Raw genomic sequence first — 20,021 nt, forward strand, 5'->3', positions numbered from 1 at the left:
ATTAGCTCCGACGAACAGGAACTCAGATATTTAGGGCTTAAGGTGTGAGGACCTTATTGTAATTGCTCAAACCATCATTTTTCTTTTCCCAAATGAATTACAGTTTTGAGGGCCTAAACACGCATGAAAACTCATGAAACTTTGCACACGCATCAGAAGTGGTGAAAACATACATCTGATATGGGTTTCAGAATTAGGTGTGGCAAAATGGTTCGATAGCGCCACCTACAAAATTTAAATTAAGCACCATTCGTGCTACGTTTCATGTATGAGTATGAAAATTCGGTAGATGCATTCAACAGCCCAATACCTACAAAAAAGATCCAAGGCGCCAAATCTGAAAAACCAACAGGAACTGAGATATTTTGAATTTTCTTTGGTAAATTGGTGCAGTTTTTGCCATTGCCAGACGTTGTACTTTAACAAACTCCTCCTAGAGATTGAATCATATCAACATCGTATTTGCACAGTCTAATCTAAAGGCCTTTGTGGCGTTAAATTGGGAAGATCTTGAGTTTTCCCTGAAGGGTGTGTCCGTGGCGGCCTCACAAATGTTGATGTTTCGCCATGACACAGGAATTTGTTGTACCTCAGGCATACAATGTCCGATCTGCCTCAAACTTCACATGTTGAACTTCACTTCACCTGGCCTGGGGACATCTAAATTCCAATATTCAGTCAAAGTTATAGCGCCACCAACTGGCAGCAGGATGTGTCACTTTTTGAAAATGTTTTGAATCACTGTCTTACTTTCACCCGATTTACTTCATCAGTATAATGTGAAAACATGACAGATATAGACATACGAATGGATTTCTGATATTTTATATACTGTTGCTATGGCAAAGTGTCATTTTAATTATCTTTTTGGGTGTTTTTGAGACTTAGCATGCTTGAAATTGTGTGTGTGTGTGTGTGTGTGTGTGTGTGTGTGTGTGTGTGTGTGTGTGTGTGTGAGTGTGTGTGTGTGTGTGTGTGTGTGTGTGTGTGTGTGTGTGTGTGTGTGTGTGTGTGTGTGTGTGTGTGTGTGTGTGTGTGTGTGTGTGTGTGTGTGTGTGTGTTTTCTGGGCTTTACAAAAGGTCATTTGCTGTTTTTGAAGAGACACATGTCTTAAAATTAATTATTTACTGATAAAAATCAAATTGATTTAAAAAGTAAATTTCAAATAATTTTCTAGTTTATAAGTTGTCTGGCTATCACCAGACCAAGCTCAATTTAAGATTGATCAATGAGCATTATTTGAATGACTCTGTATGCAATTGGATAGTCAACTAAACAGACTGCTAAACTCGCCAATAGCGTGCCAGGTGAATAAGTTAGTCTGTGATTTGTTCCCGCAAAAGTGTAACAGAAGCAGTAGAAATGAATGTACGGGTTTTCAGACTGTGTTGCAGGGCGAAGTCAAATCGCTGGCAGATCAGGCTACGTTTACCCAGTCAGTCTAAGTAAATTTTATAATAAAGTTTATAATAAACTTCCATAAAATTTAGACGCGCATCTTACTCTTACCTGACACTAATATTAAAATCAGTGTGCACAAATATCTATCACTTTATTGTGAAAAATAAGTAAAAACCAAATCATATATTATATCTTTAATTAAATACTGGTCTTCTGAACTTACAAAATTTTGAGCTGCAAAAAATACATTTGCACATAACTGAAAGTGATATCCTAATACTTTTAATTGTTTTCTATAACATGGGCTTTAAAGAAGGTCATGTGCTGTGTTTGCAAAGATCACGTATGACACCTCTTTAAACTAATTATTTATTGATAGAATTCAAATGGGTAAAAAAAATACATTTCACATGAATTTATAAAAAGAGTCTGTTTATAATAAACTTCCATAAATTATATGCACGCATATTACTCTTACCTGACACTGATATTAAAATCATTGTTGCGGTCTCTGTGATTTGGCTTTATTTATTTATTTTATTTTATTTTAAAAAAATATTGAATGCCACACATATTGAAATAAAAACAAGTATGCTTTTTGCTGCATAAGATTGGTGAACAATCACAAGCTACAGTAGGTCAAAAACACATAAAGAGAAGGCTAAGGATAATACAACTTCAGCATTTGGACAGTATTCTGCACTCATTTTGAAATTGACATTTGACATCATCTGACATAAAATTAATGAATAAAAAGTAATTGATCTCAGAGATGTGAGTGTTGTGGTTCCTGGTCATAGCAGCACCAGTTGCTGCAGTTAATGAGGTGAATTCAAATGACTTTGACATAGTCCCTTTATTTATTTCTTCTTTCTAAATGCCTATTGCTTGCTGTGCACAGTTAAGCTGATGCCACCGGGGTGGCGGTGCCCCCGGCTTGGGCCCGTCATCGCTGCTCGCAGCTTTAATTATTATTATTATTATTATTTTAACCCGACTATTTGGGCATTTTCGAGGCGCTTCCCATGCTCGAAAACTCTTGAAACTTTGCACACGCATCAGAATGCGCGGCCATCAGGGCCGGGCTGAGGCTGGTACCCGGGCGTGGCAGGGGGGCTCTACGGCGCCCCCTAAAGTGGGGTCTGAAAACGTGGTCTATAAATCAAACACACTTTCACGTACATATATGAAACTCGGTACACATATAGAGCTCATCGGGCCAAACAACTTTCGTGCTCTAAGTTATGCGTCAGCCCAACAGGAAGTGAGCTATTATGGGTTGTTCGGAAAACGCATGCTCTGGAATTTGTGATACTCCTCCTAGACGATTCACCCGATCAGCACCAAACTCGGTCAGCATGAAGTCAAGACACTGAGGATGCTAAATTGCGAGCGACTTTTTAATATCTCAAACGGTTTGGCCGTGGCGAAGAGACGAATTTATGGCGAGAAAAGGGAAACAGGAAGTGTGTTATAACTTTTGCATACATTAATTCATTTTGATGAAACTTCAGCTGTGTGTTCGTTGTAAGAGGCTGATCACATGGATATGACTTTTGTAAGCCAAAGTTATAGCGCCACCAACTGGCACCAGGAAGTGTCCCTTTTTTCCAAAGTGGGGGGATAGTTTTATCTGCAGTCACCAAACTCTGTATATATATTGTACTTTTCGAGCCGGACAACTTTCTAATTTACAGTCATTAGCTCTGACCAACAGGAAGTCAGATAATTTGGTTGGAAGATAACACAAAGTGGAAAGCGAGCTCTGAGTTTTTACCTTCTCCTCAAAAGCGATTCATTCAATCTCCTCCAAACTCGGATAACATGAAGTAAATATACAGAAGATGCTAAAATGCGAACGGTTATTGGATATCTCAAACGGTTTTCCCTTAGCATAAGCCTAAAAAACACAAAATAAGCACACAAGTGCCTGGTTCATAAATAAGGCTATACTCCCACCTGCTGGTTATTCTATATATCACACTGTTTTTTTTGTTTTTTGTTTTTTCAACACTTATGTTCTCCCTTAAATGACCAGTAGAGGGCAATATTGTATAAGTTTTCAAGCAAAAAAACTTGCCTCTGTGTGTGTGTGGGTGAATGGTTTTCTAGCCTGGTGGGGACTAAAACCTGAATGCACACAGACTCATGGGGACTTCCCAATGTGTACAAAAGCTTATAAATCAGACAGAATGAGTTACTTTGAAAATGTGAAAATGCAGAAAGTTTCCTGTGATGGGCAGGGGCAGTGTAGGAGGACAGAATATATGGTTTGTACAGCATAAAAACCATTACGTCTATGCTTGAGTCCCCAAAAAGAGTGAACCAGCCATGAGTCTGTGTGTGTGTGTGTGTGTGTGTGTGTGTGTTGGGAGGAGGGGGGGGGGGATCGGGGGGATGGGCTGAGCTTATAAGGGTTGCCTGCAGCATACTTCAGCATTACTACTGTGTGTGTGCGTGTGTGTGCGCGTGTGTGTGTGTGTGTGTGTGTGTGTGTGTGTGTGTGTGTGTGTGTGTGTGTGTGTGTGTGTGTGTGTGTTATTTTTTCTAGCCTGGTGGGGACTTCAACCTGAATGCACACAGACTCATGGGGACATGTGTCACTGATTTCTACAGTGTGTGTGTGTGTGTTTGTGTGTGTGTGCCACTCTTCTGTCTAAAAAGATTACCTCTCAATGCTGTGCTTTGGCCTGCATTAAAGGATAAAACATATTATTCTGGGTTTGAATAAAAAAATAAATGTATAAAACCAGTTTATTTGTAGGGCATTGACAATATTGTTTTATATAATTAGCTAAATATTTGTGTAAATACAAATAATTATTAATAAAAAATATATAAATATAAAAAAACATTACTAACAAAGGAAAAAACACATTTTAGTGTCTTTAAAAAAAAAAAAAGTAGTGTAACTTAAAAATTAGAAGATTAATGCCTTTTGTTTAAGGACAAAAATGAGAACCAATAAGCTATTGGTTTGATTTTGTGTCTCTGTCACAACCCCCCCCCCCCCCCCTCTCAGGATCACTCTATGTGTGTGTGTGTGTGTGTGTGTGTGGAGGGGATCTCTCTCACTCTGTGTGTGGGGGGGGGGGGGGGTCTCTCTCACTCTCTCTCTCTCTGTGTGTGTGTGTGTGTGTGTGTGTGTGTGTGTGTGTGTGTGTAGGGGGTCTCTCTCACTCTGTGTGTGTGTGTCACCTTGTCTCTTGTTTTTTCATAATTTAACCCTTTCATATCATAGGCTATCACAAATATCTATCACTTTATTGTGAAAAATAAGTAAAACAAAAACATATATTATATCTTTAATTAAATACTGGTCTTGTGAACTTACAAAATTTTGAGCTGCAAAAAATACATTTGCACATAATTGAAAGTGATATCCTAAATACTTTTCTATAACATGGGCTTTAAAGAAGGTCATGTGCTGTGTTTGCAAAGATCACGTATGACACCTCTTTAAACTAATTATTTATTGATAGAATTCAAATGGATAAAAAAAAATTTTTCACATGATCTTATAAAAGTGGCTGTTTATAATAAACTTCCATAAATTATATGCACGGATATTACTCTTCCCTGACACTGATATTAAAATCATTGTTGCGGTCTCTGTGATTTGGCTTAATTTATTTTTAAGAGAAGTGTAAGGATAATTCAACATCAGCATTTGGACAGTATTCTGCACTCATTTTGAAATTGACATTTGACATCATCTGACATAAAATTAATGAATAAAATGTAATTGATCTCATAGATGTGAGTGTTGTGGTTCCTGGTCATAGCAGCACCAGTTGCTGCAGTTAATGAGGTGAATTCAAATGACTTTGACATAGTCCCTTTATTTATTTTTTCCCATATTAAATGCCTATTGGCCTGCTGTGCACAGTTAAACTGATGCCACCGGGGTGGCGGTGCCACCGGCTTGGGCCCGTCATCGCTGCTCGCAGCTTTAATTAGGGCCCAAGCCCTGAAAGGGCGCAGAGCCCTATTGTTCTTCTAAGGATTATTTGTTATTAGGGCCCAAGCCCTGAAAGGGCGCAGAGCCCTATTGTTCTTCTAAGGATTATTTTTTTTTTTTGTTATTATTTATTATTTTTTTACGCGACTATTTGGGCATTTTTGAGGCCCTTCCCATGCTCGAAAACTCTTGAAACTTTGCACACGCATCAGAATGTGCGGCCATCAGGGCCGGGCTGAGGCTGGGACCCGGGCGTGGCAGGGGGGTTCAACAGCGCCCCCTAAAGTGGGGTCTGAAAACGTGGTCTATAAATCAAACACACTTGCATGTAGATATATGAAACTCGGTACACATATAGAGCTCATCGGGCCGAACAACTTTCGTGCTCTAAGTTATGTGTCAGCCCAACAGGAAGTGAGCTATTATGGGTTGTTCGGAAAACGCACGCTCTGGAATTTGCGATACTCCTCCTAGACGATTCACCCGATCAGCACCAAACTCGGTCATCATGAAGTCAAGACACTGAGGATGCTAAATTGCGAGCAACTTTTTGATATCTCAAACGGTTTGGCCGTGGCGAAGAGACAAATTTATGGCGAGAAAAGGGAAACAGGAAGTGTGTTATAACTTTTGCATACATTAATTCATTTTGATGAAACTTCAGCTGTGTGTTCGTTGTAAGAAGCCGATCACATGGATATGACTTTTGTGAGTCAAAGTTATAGCGCCACCAACTGGCAGCAGGAAGTGTGTCACTTTTGTCCAAAATGGGGGGGTTAGTTTTATCTGCAGTCACCAAACTCGGTATATATATTGTACATTTCGAGCCGGACAACTTTCTAATTTACAGTCATTAGCTCTGACCAACAGGAAGTCAGATAATTTGGTTGGAAGTTAACAAAAAGTTGAAAACGAGCTCTGAGTTTTTACCTTCTCCTCAAAAGGGGATTCATTCAATCTCCTTCAAACTCGGACGACATGAAGTAAATATACAGAAGATGCTAAAATGCGAACGGTTATTGGATATCTCAAATGGTGTTCCCGTAGCAAAAGCTTAAAAAATACAAAAGAGAGACACAAGTAACTGGTTCATAAATAAGGCTATACTCCCACCTGCTGGTTATTCTCTATATCACACTGTGTTTTTTTTTTTTTTTTTTTTTTCAACACATGCTCTCCCTTAAATGTCCAGTAGAGGGCAATATTGTATAAGTTTTCAAGCAAAAAACCTTGCCTCTGTGTGTGTGTGTGAATGGTTTTCTAGCCTGGTGGGGACTTAAACCTGAATGCACACAGACTCATAGGGACTTCCCAATGGGTACAAAAGCTTATAAATCAGACAGAATGAGTTCTTTTGAAAAGGTGAAAATGCAGAAAGTTGTGTGATGGGTAGGTTTAGGGGTAGGAGCAGTGTAGGAGGACAGAATATGGTTTGTACAGCATAAAAACCATTATGTCTATGGTGAGTCCCCAAATAGATAGTGAACCAGACATGAGTGTGTGTGTGTGGGGGGTGGATGGGCTGAACTGATAAGAGTTGCCTGCAGCATACTTTAGCATTACTAGTGTGTGTGTGTGTGTGTGTGTGTGTGTGTGTGTGTGTGTGTGTGTGTGTGTGTGTGTGTGTGTGTGTGTGTGTGTGTGTGTGTGTGTGTTCTTTTTTCTAGCCTGGTGGGGACTTCAACCTGAATGCACACAGACTCATGGGGACATGTGTCACTGATTTCTACAGTGTGTGCGTGTGTGTGTGTGTGTGTGGGGGGGGGGGGGGGGGGGGGTTGTTGTGGATGGGGGATGGTGGATGGGCTTAACTGATAAGAGTTGCCTGCAGCATACTTCAGCATTACTACTGTGTGTGTGTGTGTGTGTGTGTGTGTGTGTGTGTGTGTGTGTGTGTGTGTGTGTGTGTGTGTGTTCTTTTTTCTAGCCTGGTGGGGACTTCAACCTGAATGCACACAGACTCATTGGGACACGTGTCACTGGTTTCTTCAGTGTGTGTGTGTGTGTGTGTGTGTGTGTGTGTGTGTGTGTGTGTGAGAGCCACTCTTCTGTCTAAAAAGATTACCTCTCAATGCTGTGCTCTGGCCTGCATTAAAGGATTAAACATATTATTCTGGGTTTGAATAAAAAAATTCATGTATAAAACCAGTTTATTTGTAGGGCATTGACAATATTGTTTTATATAATTAGTTAAATAATTGTGTTAATACAAATAATTATTAATAAAAAAATATAAATATTAAAAAAACATTACTAACAAAAGAAAAAACACATTTAATTGTCTTTAAAAAGAAAAGGAAAAAAAAGTAGTGTGTGTAACTTAAAACATGAGAAGATTAATGCCTTTTGTTTAAGGACAAAAATGAGAACCAATGAGCTACCGGCATATAGAATAACCAGAAGGTGAGAGTGTAGCCTTATTTAGTAACCAGGTTGGATATGTCCTAGGGAACACTGTTTTGAAGATAAAACTATTGTTGTTATTGCAAAACAGTGTTTTCAGACAGTGAAATAAAAACAATGTTCTCTCACTGTTTAGATTTTGTGTCTGTCATTCCCCCCTTCCCCCCCCTTCTCTCTCAGGATCACTCTGTGTGTGTGTGTGTGTGTGTGTGTGTGTGTGTGTGTGTGTGTGTGTGTGTGTGTGTGTGTGTGTGTGTGTGTGTGTGTGTGTGTGTGAGAGCCACTCTTCTGTCTAAAAAGATTACCTCTCAATGCTGTGCTTTGGCCTGCATTAAATGATTAAACATATTATTCTGGGTTTGAATAAAAAAAATAATGTATAAAACCAGTTTATTTGTAGGGCATTGACAATATTGTTTTATATAATTAGTTAAATAATTGTGTTAATACAAATAATTATTAATAAAAAAAATATAAATATTTTAAAAAAACATTACTAACAAAAGAAAAAACACATTTAATTGTCTTTAAAAAAAAAAGAAAAAAAAAGTAGTGTGTGTAACTTAAAAAAATGAGAAGATTAATGCCTTTTGTTTAAGGACAAAAATGAGAACCAATGAGCTACCGGCATATAGAATAACCAGAAGGTGGAAGTGTAGCCTTATTTAGTAACCAGGTGGGATATGTCCTAGGGAACACTGTTTTGAAGATAAAACTATTGTTGTTATTGCAAAACAGTGTTTTCAGACAGTGAAATAAAAACAATGATCTCTCACTGTTTAGATTTTGTGTCTGTCATTCCCCTTCCCCCTCACTCTCCCTCTCTCAGGATCACTCTGTGTGTGTGTGTGTGTGTGTGTTTGTGTTTGTGTGTGTGTGGAGGGGGTCTCTCTCACTCTGTGTATGTCTCCTTGTTTCTTGTTTTTCATAATTTAACCCTTTCATATCATAGGCTATCAGCAATATCTATCACTTTATTGTGAAAAATAAGTTTAAAAAAAAGTAATATATATATATAACACTGGTCTTCTGAACTTACAATATTTTGAGCTGCAAAAAATACATTTGCACATAATTGAAAGTGATATCCTAATACTTTTAATTGTTTTCTATAACATGGGCTTTAAAGAAGGTCATGTGCTGTGTTTGCAAAGATCACGTATGACACCTCTTTAAACTAATTATTTATTGATAAAATTCAAATGGATAAAAAAATATAATTTCACATGATCTTATAAAAGTGGCTGTTTATAATAAACTTCTATAAATTTTATGCACGCATATTACTCTTCCCTGACACTGATATTAAAATCATTGTTGCGGTCTCTGTGATTTGGCTTAATTTATTTTTAAGAGAAGTGTAAGGATAATACAACTTCAGCATTTGGACCGTATTCTGCACTCATTTTGAAATTGACATTTGACATCACCTGACATAAAAATAAAGAATAAAATGTAATTGATCTCAGAGATGTGAGTGTTGTGGTTCCTGGTCATAGCAGCACCAGTTGCTGCAGTTAATGAGGTGAATTCAAATGACTTTGACATAGTCCCTTTATTTATTTTTTCCCATATTAAATGCCTATTGGCCTGCTGTGCACAGTTAAGCTGATGCCACCGGGGTGGCGGTGCCACCGGCTTGGGCCCGTCATCGCTGCTCGCAGCTTTAATTTATTATTATTTTTTTACGCGACTATTTGGGCATTTTTGGGGCCCTTCCCATGCTCGAAAACTCTTGAAACTTTGCACACGCATCAGAATGCGCGGCCATCAGGGCCGGGCTGAGGCTGGGACCCGGGCGTGGCAGGGGGGCTCGACAGCGCCCCCTAAAGTGGGGTCTGAAAACGGGCTCTATAAATCAAACACACTTGCACGTACATATATGAAACTCGGTACACATATAGAGCTCATCGGGCCGAACAACTTTCGTGCTCTAAGTCATGCGTCAGCACAACAGGAAGTGAGCTATTATGGGTTGTTCGGAAAACGCATGCTGTGGAATTTGCGATACTCCTCCTAGACGATTCACCCGATCAGCACCAAACTCGGTCAGCATGAAGTCAAGACACTGAGGATGCTAAATTGCGAGCAACTTTTTGATATCTCAAACGGTTTGGCCGTGGCGAAGAGACGAATTTATGGCGAGAAAAGGGAAACAGGAAGTGTGTAATAACTTCTGCATACATTAATTCATTTTGATTAAACTTCAGCTGTGTGTTCGTTGTAAGAGGCCGATCACATGGATATGACTTTTGTGAGTCAAAGTTATAGCGCCACCAACTGGCAGCAGGAAGTGTCACTTTTGTCCAAAGAGGAGGGTTAGTTTTATCTACATTCACCAAACTCGGTATATATATAGTACTTTTCGAGCCGGACAACTTTCTAATTTACTGTCATTAGCTCTGACCAACAGGAAGTCAGATAATTTGGTTGGAAGATAACACAAAGTGGAAAGCGAGCTCTGAGTTTTTACCTTCTCCTCAAAAGCGATTCATTCAATCTCCTCCAAACTCGGACAACATGAAGTAAATATACAGAAGATGCTAAAATGCGAACGGTTATTGGATATCTCAAACGGTGTTCCCGTAGTAAAAGCCTAAAAAACACAAAATAGGGACACACGTGCCTGGTTCATAAATAAGGCTATACTCCCACCTGCTGGTTATTCTATATATCACACTGGCTGTTTTTCTGTTTTTTTTTCTGTTTTTTCAACACTTATGCTCTCCCTTAAATGACCAGTAGAGGGCAATATTGTATAAGTTTTCAAGCAAAAAACCTTGCCTCTCTGGGTGTGTGAATGGTTTTCTAACCTGGTGGGGACTTAAACCTGAATGCACACAGACTCATTGGGACTTCCCAATGGGTACAAAAGCTTATAAATCAGACAGAATGAGTTCTTTTGAAGAAAGTTTTGTGTGATGGGTAGGTTTAGGGGCAGGAGCAGTGTAGGATGACAGAATATATGGTTTGTACAGCATAAAAACCATTACATCTATGAGTCCCCAGAAAGATAGTGAACCAGACATGAGTGTGTGTGTGTATGTGTGTGTGTTTGTGGGTGGGTGTGTGTGTCTTGTGGATGGGGGATGGTGGATGGGCTTAACTAATAAGAGTTGCCTGCAGCATACTTCAGCATTACTACTGTGTGTGTGTGTTCGCGCGTGCGTGTGTGTGTGTGTGTGTGTTCTTTTTTCTAGCCTGGCGGGGACTTCAACCTGAATGCACACAGACTCATGGGGACACGTGTCACTGATTTCTACAGTGTGTGTGTGTGTGTGTGTGTGTGTGTGTGTGTGTGTGTGTGTGTGTGTGTGTGTGTGTGTGTGTGTGTGTGTTTGTGTGTGTGTGTGTGTGTGTGAGCCACTCTTCTGTCTAAAAAGATTACCTCTCAATGCTGTGCTCTGGCCTGCATTCAAGGATAAAAAAATTTATTCTGGGTTTGAATAAAAAAATGAATGTATAAAACCAGTTTATTTGTAGGGCATTGACAATATTGTTTTATATAATTAGTTAAATAATTGTGTTAATACAAATAATTATTAATAAAAATATAAATATAAAAAAACATTACTAACAAAAGAAAAAACCCATTTAATTGTCTTAAAAAAAAAAAAAGTAGTGTGTGTAACTTAAAAAATGAGAAGATTAATGCCTTTTGTTTAAGGACAAAAATGAGAACCAATGAGCTACCGGTATATCGAATAACCAGAAGGTGGAAGTGTAGCCTTATTTAGTAACCAGGTTGGATATGTCCTAGGGAACACTGTTTTGAAGATTAAACTATTGTTGTTATTGAAAAACAGTGTTTTCAGACAGTGAAATAAAAACAATGTTCTCTCACTGTTTAGATTTTGTGTCTGTCATTGGGAGAGTGCCTCCCCCCTCACTCTCCCTCTCTCAGGATCACTCTATGTGTGTGTGTGTGTGTGTGTGTGTGTGTGTGTGTGTGTGTGTGTGTGTGTGTGTGTGTGTGTGTGTGTGTGTGTGTGTGTGTGTGTGTGGAGGGGGTCTCTCTCCCTCTCTCAGGATCACTCTGTGTGTGTGTGGAGGGGGTCTCTCTCCCTCTCTCAGGATCACTCTATGTGTGTGTGTGTGTGTGTGTGTGTGTGGAGGGGGTCTCTCTCACTCTGTGTGTCGCCTTGTTTCTTGTTTTTTTTCATAATTTAACCCTTTCATATCATAGGCTATATCAGCAATTTCTATCACTTTATTGTGAAAAATAAGTTTAAAAAATGTATTATATATATATATATATATATATATATATATATATATATATATATATATATATATATATATATATATATATATATATATATATATATATATAACACTGGTCTTCTGAACTTACAATATTTTGAGCTGCAAAAAATGCATTTGCACATAATTGAAAGTGACCTATTATATCCTAATACTTTTAATTGTTTTCTATAACATGGGCTTTAAAGAAGATCATGTGCTGTGTTTGCAAAGATCACGTATGACACCTCTTTAAACTAATAATTTATTGATAGAATTCAAATGGATTAAAAAAATAATTTCACATGATCTTATAAAAGTGGCTGTTTATAATAAACTTCTATAAATGATATGCACGCATATTACTCTTACCTGACACTGATATTATAATCATTGTTGCGGTCTCTGTGATTTGGCTTAATTTATTTTTAAGAGAAGTGTAAGGATAATACAACTTCAGCATTTGGACGGTATTCTGCACTCATTTTGAAATTGACATTTGACATCATCTGACATAAAATTAAAGAATAAAATGTAATTGATCTCATAGATGTGACTGTTGTGGTTCCTGGTCATAGCAGCACCAGTTGCTGCAGTTAATGAGGTGAATTCAAATGACTTTGACATAGTCCCATTATTTATTTTTTCCCATATTAAATGCCTATTGCCTGCTGTGCACAGTTAAGCTGATGCCACCGGGGTGGCGGTGCCACCGGCTTGGGCCCGCCATCGCTGCTCGCAGCTTTAATTATTATTATTATTTTAACCCGACTATTTGGGCATTTTCGAGGCGCTTCCCATGCTCGAAAACTCTTGAAACTTTGCACACGCATCAGAATGCGCGGCCATCAGGGCCGGGCTGAGGCTGGGACCCGGGCGTGGCAGGGGGGCTCGACAGCGCCCCCTAAAGTGGGGTCTGAAAACGTGGTCTATAAATCAAACACACTTGCATGTAGATATATGAAACTCGGTACACATATAGAGCTCATCGGGCCGAACAACTTTCGTGCTCTAAGTTATGCGTCAGCCCAACAGGAAGTGAGCTATTATGGGTTGTTCGGAAAACGCATGCTCTGGAATTTGCGATACTCCTCCTAGACGATTCACCCGATCAGCACCAAACTCGGTCAGCATGAAGTCAAGACACTGAGGATGCTAAATTGCGAGCAACTTTTTGATATCTCAAACGGTTTGGCCGTGGCGAAGAGACAAATTTATGGCGAGAAAAGGGAAACAGGAAGTGTGTTATAACTTTTGCATACATTAATTCATCTTGATGAAACTTCAGCTGTGTGTTCGTTGTAAAAGGCCGATCACATGGATATGACTTTTGTGAGTCAAAGTTATAGCGCCACCAACTGGCAGCAGGAAGTGTCACTTTTGTCCAAAGTGGGGGGATAGTTTTATCTGCAGTCACCAAACTCTGTATATATATTGTACTTTTCGAGCCGGACAACTTTCTAATTTACAGTCATTAGCTCTGACCAACAGGAAGTCAGATAATTTGGTTGGAAGATAACACAAAGTGGAAAGCGGGCTCTGAGTTTTTACCTTCTCCTCAAAAGCGATTCATTCAATCTCCTCCAAACTCGGACAACATGAAGTAAATATACAGAAGATGCTAAAATGTGAACGGTTATTGGATATCTCAAACGGTGCTCCCTTAGCAAAAGCCTAAAAAATACAAAAGAGAGACACAAGTAACTGGTTCATAAATAAGGCTATACTCCCACCTGCTGGTTATTCTTTATATCACACTGGTTTTTTTTGTTTTGTTTTTTTTTTTTCTCTCAACACTTATGCTCTCCCTTAAAGGACCAGTAGAGGGCAATATTGTATACGTTTTCAAGCAAAAAACCTTGCCTCTGTGTGTGTGAATGGTTTTCTAGCCTGGTGGGGACTTCAACCTGAATGCACACAGACTCATAGGGACTTCCCAATGGGTACAAAAGCTTATAAATCATACAGAATGAGTTACTTTGAAAATGTGAAAATGCAGAGTTTCCTGTGATGGGCAGGAGCAGTGTAGGAGGACAGAATATATGGTTTGTACAGCATAAAAACCATTACGTCTATGCTGAGTCCCCAAAAAGATAGTGAACCAGACATGAGTGTGTGTGTGTGTGTGTGTGTGTGTGTGTGTGTGTGTGTGTGTGTGTGTGTGTGTGTGTGTGTGTGTGTGTGTGTGTGTGTTGGGATGGGGGGGGGGGGGGTGGTAGATGGGCTGAGCTGATAAGGGTTGCCTGCAGCATACTTCAGCATTACTGTGTGTGTGTGTGTGTGTGTGTGTGTGTGTGTGTGTGTGTGTGTGTGTGTGTGTGTGTGTGTGTGTGTGTGTGTGTGTGTTATTTTTTCTAGCCTGGTGGGGACTTCAACCTGAATGCACACAGACTCATGGGGACACGTGTCACTGATTTCTACAGTGTGTGTGTGTGTGTGTGTGTGTGTGTGTGTGTGTGTGTGTGTGTGTGTGTGTGTGTGTGTGAGCCACTCTTCTGTCTAAAACGATTACCTCTCAATGCTGTGCTTTGGCCTGCATTAAAGGATTAAACATATTATACTGGGTTTGAATAAAAAAATAAATATTGTGAATATATAAATAAATGTGTGTGTGTGTGTGTGTGTGTGTGTGTGTGTGTGTGTGTGTGTGTGTGTGTGTGTGTGTGTGTGTGTGTGTGTGTGTGTGTGTGTGTGTGTGTGGAGGGGGTCTCTCTCACTCTGTGTGTGTGTCACCTTGTTTTTTAATAATTTAACAATTTCATATCATAGGCTATCACAAATATCTATAACTTTATTGTGAAAAATAAGTAAAAAACTAAAACATATATTATTTCTTTAATTAAATACTGGTCTTCTGAACTTACAAAATTTTGAGCTGCAAAAAAATACATTTGCACATAATTGAAAGTGATATCCTAATACTTTTAATTGTTTTCTATAACATGGGCTTTAAAGAAGGTCATGTGCTGTGTTTGCAAAGATCACGTATGACACCTCTTTAAACTAATTATTTATTGATAGAATTCAAATGGATAAAAAAATAATTTCACAGGATCTTATAAAAGTGGCTGTTTATAATAAACTTCCATAAATTATATGCACGCATATTACTCTTCCCTGACACTGATATTAAAATCATTGTTGCGGTCTCTGTGATTTGGCTTAATTTATTTTTAAGAGAAGTGTAAGGATAATACAACTTCAGCATTTGGACAGTATTCTGCACTCATTTTGAAATTGACATTTGACGTCATCTGACATAAAATTAATGAATAAAATGTAATTGATCTCATAGATGTGACTGTTGTGGTTCCTGGTCATAGCAGCACCAGTTGCTGCAGTTAATGAGGTGAATTCAAATTACTTAGACAAAGTCCCTTTATTTATTTTTTCCCATATTAAATGCCTATTGGCCTGCTGTGCACAGTTAAGCTGATGCCACCGGGGTGGCGGTGCCACCGGCTTGGGCCCGCCCATCGCTGCTCGCAGCTTTAATTTATTATAATTTTTGTTTTGTTCACTGTAAAACCATGGCAAATTTTTGTAAAGGTAGATATATTTACTATGTGAATGTTCATAGCACAGCTGACATGTTTGTTTGAAAGACAGCATTGGGCAGGATGAGGAATAGTATGTTTTGTCAAAAAAACAAAAAAAACGTTTTATCCGATTAATCGATTAGCCGAGTAAAGTAATCGCTCAACTATCTGATTATCAAAATAATTGTTAGTTGCAGCACTAAATGCAACTAACAATTTGGGATTCAAGCTTTTCAAACCAAGTAATCAAGTCTCGCAAGACCAAGTTCACTGCAAATACACCGACTTGCATGGTGACATTTACTGACCCATTGCATGATGCTTGCTGTACCCCTGGATGTGATTGAGAACTGGAAGGGGGGAAGGCACTGGCACGCCACATGACTGACGCTACACCGGTACGGGCACCTTTGCACTGGCAGCAGGAGGAATGTCGCCAGCTGCTTTAGACACTCCTCATAGGCAATGGATGCATGTTTTCCTGTTAGGTCGTCCTCGGTGAAGACCTCGGGCGGAGAGGGAAAGATGGGCGGTGGAGTAGATGGAGGCTCAATGGTGTCATGAACTGTCTCATTCAGTCCAATTTGTGGCAGACTTTCAGTGTCTGGTGGCGCATGGGATGCTGCATCATTCCTGTCAACAAATTAAACATTGATATAATTGATCACATTTAAGGTTAACATGTCGGTTTAGCCAATAAGCCTCTCACGCTCATATTCATTTGCTGCCATTTTCTCCTGTTGCAAATGGAGTTTTAGATGAAAAAAATGTTGGTAGTGACTTTAGGCTCTTACACCAGCAACTACAAACCCGATTCCAAAACAAGTTGGGTTACACTAGAACAAAGAAGGAATGCAATAATTTAAAAATCTCAAACTTATATTTTTTTTCGCAATAGAATATAGATAACATATCAAATGTTGAAAGTGAGACATTTTGAAATGTCATGCCAAATATTGCTTCATTTTGGATTTCATGAGAGATACACATTCCAAAAAAGTTGGGACAGGTAGCAATAAGAGGCCGTAACATTTAAATGTACATATAAGGAACAGCTGGAGGACCAATTTGCAATTATTAAGTCAATTGGCAACATGATTGGGTATAAAAAGAGTCTCTCAGAAATCCAGATGGACAGAGGATCCAGAAGCACAGGCGTTTTCTCTGGGCCAAGGCTCATTTAAAATGGACTGTGGCAAAGTGAAAAACTGTCTATGGTCAGACAAATCAAAATTTGAAGTTCTTTTTGGAAAAATGGGACGACTTGTCATCCGGACTAAAGAGGACAAGGGCAACCCAAGTTGTTATCAGCGCTCAGTTCAGAAGCCTGCATCTCTGATGGTATGCGGTTGCATGAGTGTGTGTGGCATGGGCAGCTTACACATCTGGAAAGGCACCATCAATGCTGAAAGGTACATCCAAGTTCTAGAACAACATATCCTCCCATCTAGATGTCGTCTCTTTCAGGGAAGACCTTAAATTTTCCAGCAGGACAATGCCAGACCACATACCACATCACTCACAACATCATGGCTGCGTAGAAGAAGGATCCGGGTACTGAAATGGCCAGCCTGCAGTCCAGATCTTTCACCCATCGAAAACATTCGGCGCATCATAAAGAGGAAGATGCGACAAAGAAGACCTAAGACAGTTAAAGCAACTAGAAGCCTGTATTAGACAAGAATGGGACAACATTCCTATTCCTAAACTTGAGCAACTTGTCTCCTCAGTCCCCAGACGTTTGCAGACTGTTATAAAAAGAAGAGGGGATGACACACAGTGGTAAACATGGCCTTGTCCCAACTTTTTTGAGATGTGTTCATGCCATGAAATTTAAAATCAACTTATTTTTGCCTTGAAAATGATGACTGTTTCTTAGTTTAAACATGTGTTGTGTCATCTATGTCATCCAACCGTTAAAGTCATCTATGTTTTATTCAGAATAAAATATTGAAATTTGAGACTTCCACATCATTGCATTCTGTTTTTATTCACAATTTGTACAGTGTCCCAACTTTTTTGGAATCAGGTTTGTATTTAGGTTGGTAAGAACGACATACAACATACCGTATACCAAGATGAGAAACACATTCCTCGTCTTGGCTGTCATCTTCTTCAGTTTTCTCCTCTTCTTCTTCTTCCTCATCATCTGTTCCCCATTCATAATCAAAACTGTGAAATTAAACAAGGAATTGCCATTTCATTTTTAAAATACTATTAAAAAAAATGAATATTAAAACTTGCACACAGAGATCATTTTTTTATAAATGTTTTTACTGTCGTGGACACTCACATTTTGAAGACTAGCTATAAAATATATTACACAAAGAAAGTCAGCATTGGTATGCTACTAGTTCAGTATCATGTTTACTGAGAGACTATATTTAAAGGGATAGTGCACCCAAAACATAAATCCTGTCATCATTTACTCACCCTAAAGTTGTTTTTTAAGTGAATTTCTTTCATCTGCTGAACACAGAAGATATTTTAAAGAATGTCGGTAATCAAACCACTGACGGTAGTCATTGACTGGTGTTGTAGTACTCGAGTCCGGTCGTGTGTCCACTAAAGTGTTTTTAGCCAGCTGTAAATGCAAGGCACTCTGCTGAAAACGTAGCCTGACAAGCCAGACCCACATCAAGATGTTTGGTCTGGAAACTCACCATAGATAGCTCAATCCGGGGGGCGGGATAAACGGTTGCCTTTCAAACTCCCTCTGCACGCGATAGGATAGCGCTACACCAACCAGAGCAACGAAGGTGAAGCAGAGCTTGTTGATATATTAAACATTCGCCGTATCCGGTCGGCAAAACTCTGAACACATCTTCCCTTCTTCAGAATGACTTCAGTGCCGTTCTTTTCTCAGAGAAAAGCTTAACTCTAAGTCTTTCAGAGTCGCGGTCAAAGCTGATTCGAAAGACCGCCGCCGTTCGCCAGTTTCTGTGTTTACTAGAAGCACGCAAACGCAACTCGGCCGTTGTCATTATGGCCCCGCCCACCGACTCTATACACAATGTTATTGGCCCGTCCAGAGTGAGGGGAATACAGCTCAGAAGGGTATTGAGAGTTGCTAGATGACACTTGCGGGCAAATTAAATTTGCTGCCGCTAGGGTGCGTCTAGATTTCTAGGCTACTGAAAACGTCTCATTTGGGCGGAAATGTTACTAGTATCTCATTTCACTGATAGTTTGTTACTGTATTGATTCTATATAAAAATGCTGATACAATTTAAATTATTTGCTCTTGTTCTTGTTTTAAATTAATTTTTCTCGTTATTAGTCTGCTTGTTTTCATCTGTTGACGTTGTACACGTAGAATGTGGCAATTGGTCGGTGTTGTATTTGTCCCGCCCCTCCTCCACTGTGATTGGACCACTGAAGAGTGACAGTGATTAAAACAATTGAATACGCCAGCCAGCCGCGTGAAAAAACACTTTGGTGGATACTTGGTTTAAGACCATTCTTTGAAAGTCTTGGTCTTGTCTCGGTCTCAGACTAAAACTGGGTGCACACTGTGGGATTTTGGCCACGATTTGGGACAAATTTTGCAAATCCTAAAAGATTCCTCTGATCCTAGTCTAAAATGTGACGTCTTTGATCATTAGTCTGACGTGTTCACCGACAGCTGATTAATGACCGCTCTGATCAGATGAAATTCTGGCGGTGAAAAATCAGCTTCAAAGGGCTTTAAACGATACCAGACGATGAACAAGGGTCTTATCTAGAAAACAAAACAACACGTAATACGCAATTTCACTGAAAAGGTCATGCTTGACATCAGCACAAGTACTCAGTCAGTGTTTACAAGTGTGCGGAAGGAGGACCATATACACATATTCAAATGTATTTTTATGACAGCTCATCGTTTAAAACGTTTTTATGAACACTTGTAAACACTGACTCGGTACTTTCGCCTACATCAAGCGTGACCTTTTCAGCGTAATTGCGTATTATGTGACATCATGAACCGCATCACAGAACAGAGCAAGGCGAGCGTTTGTGCTTATAAAACTATATAAAGTATATCTAGTTAATTATTATTACTCATTACTTAAATATATAATTACATAGTAACAACGGTACCTTAAAATAAAGAGTAATCTTGTCTTATTATTCTAATTTCTAATTTTATTTATGGATTTTTAGTTGAATTTGAGGAGTGCTGGTCTGGTATTGGTCTTGACACAGTCTCGCCCTGTCTTGGTCTAGGTTTAGGGGGTCTCGACTACAACAATACCATTGAAAAAAAAAGACTATACATATCAATGAGGCTCAAATATTTGGTTAACAACATTTTTCAAAATATCTTCTTTTTTGTTCAGTAGAATAAAGAAACTCATACAGGTGAGGAACAACTTGATGGTAAGTAAATGGGTGCACTATCCATTTAAATATTCTCTAACTGTTGCGACTCTTCTGGATAGAGACTTTATAAAGATTGTTTTACTATGTGGAGGTTGCTAGGCAACGTGGG

At 39.1% G+C, this 20,021-nt stretch overlaps 1 protein-coding gene across 3 annotated transcripts in view; it reads right to left on the reverse strand.

Annotated features, from left to right (window-relative positions):
* Window positions 1-20,021, reverse strand: part of foxk2b (forkhead box K2b) — a 111,880-nt gene that overhangs the window by 81,277 nt on the left and 10,582 nt on the right. For all 3 annotated transcript variants that reach the window (XM_067456323.1, XM_067456325.1, XM_067456324.1), the window contains exons 3-4: window positions 17,615-17,719; window positions 15,856-16,180 (exon numbers count right to left, since the gene is read on the reverse strand). In XM_067456323.1, coding sequence (XP_067312424.1) covers window positions 15,856-16,180; window positions 17,615-17,719 — 430 coding nt within the window. The remainder of the gene's footprint in view (window positions 1-15,855; window positions 16,181-17,614; window positions 17,720-20,021) is intronic.

The sequence above is a fragment of the Pseudorasbora parva genome, chromosome 2 (genome assembly GCF_024679245.1).
Source record: "Pseudorasbora parva isolate DD20220531a chromosome 2, ASM2467924v1, whole genome shotgun sequence".
NCBI lineage: Eukaryota > Metazoa > Chordata > Actinopteri > Cypriniformes > Gobionidae > Pseudorasbora > Pseudorasbora parva.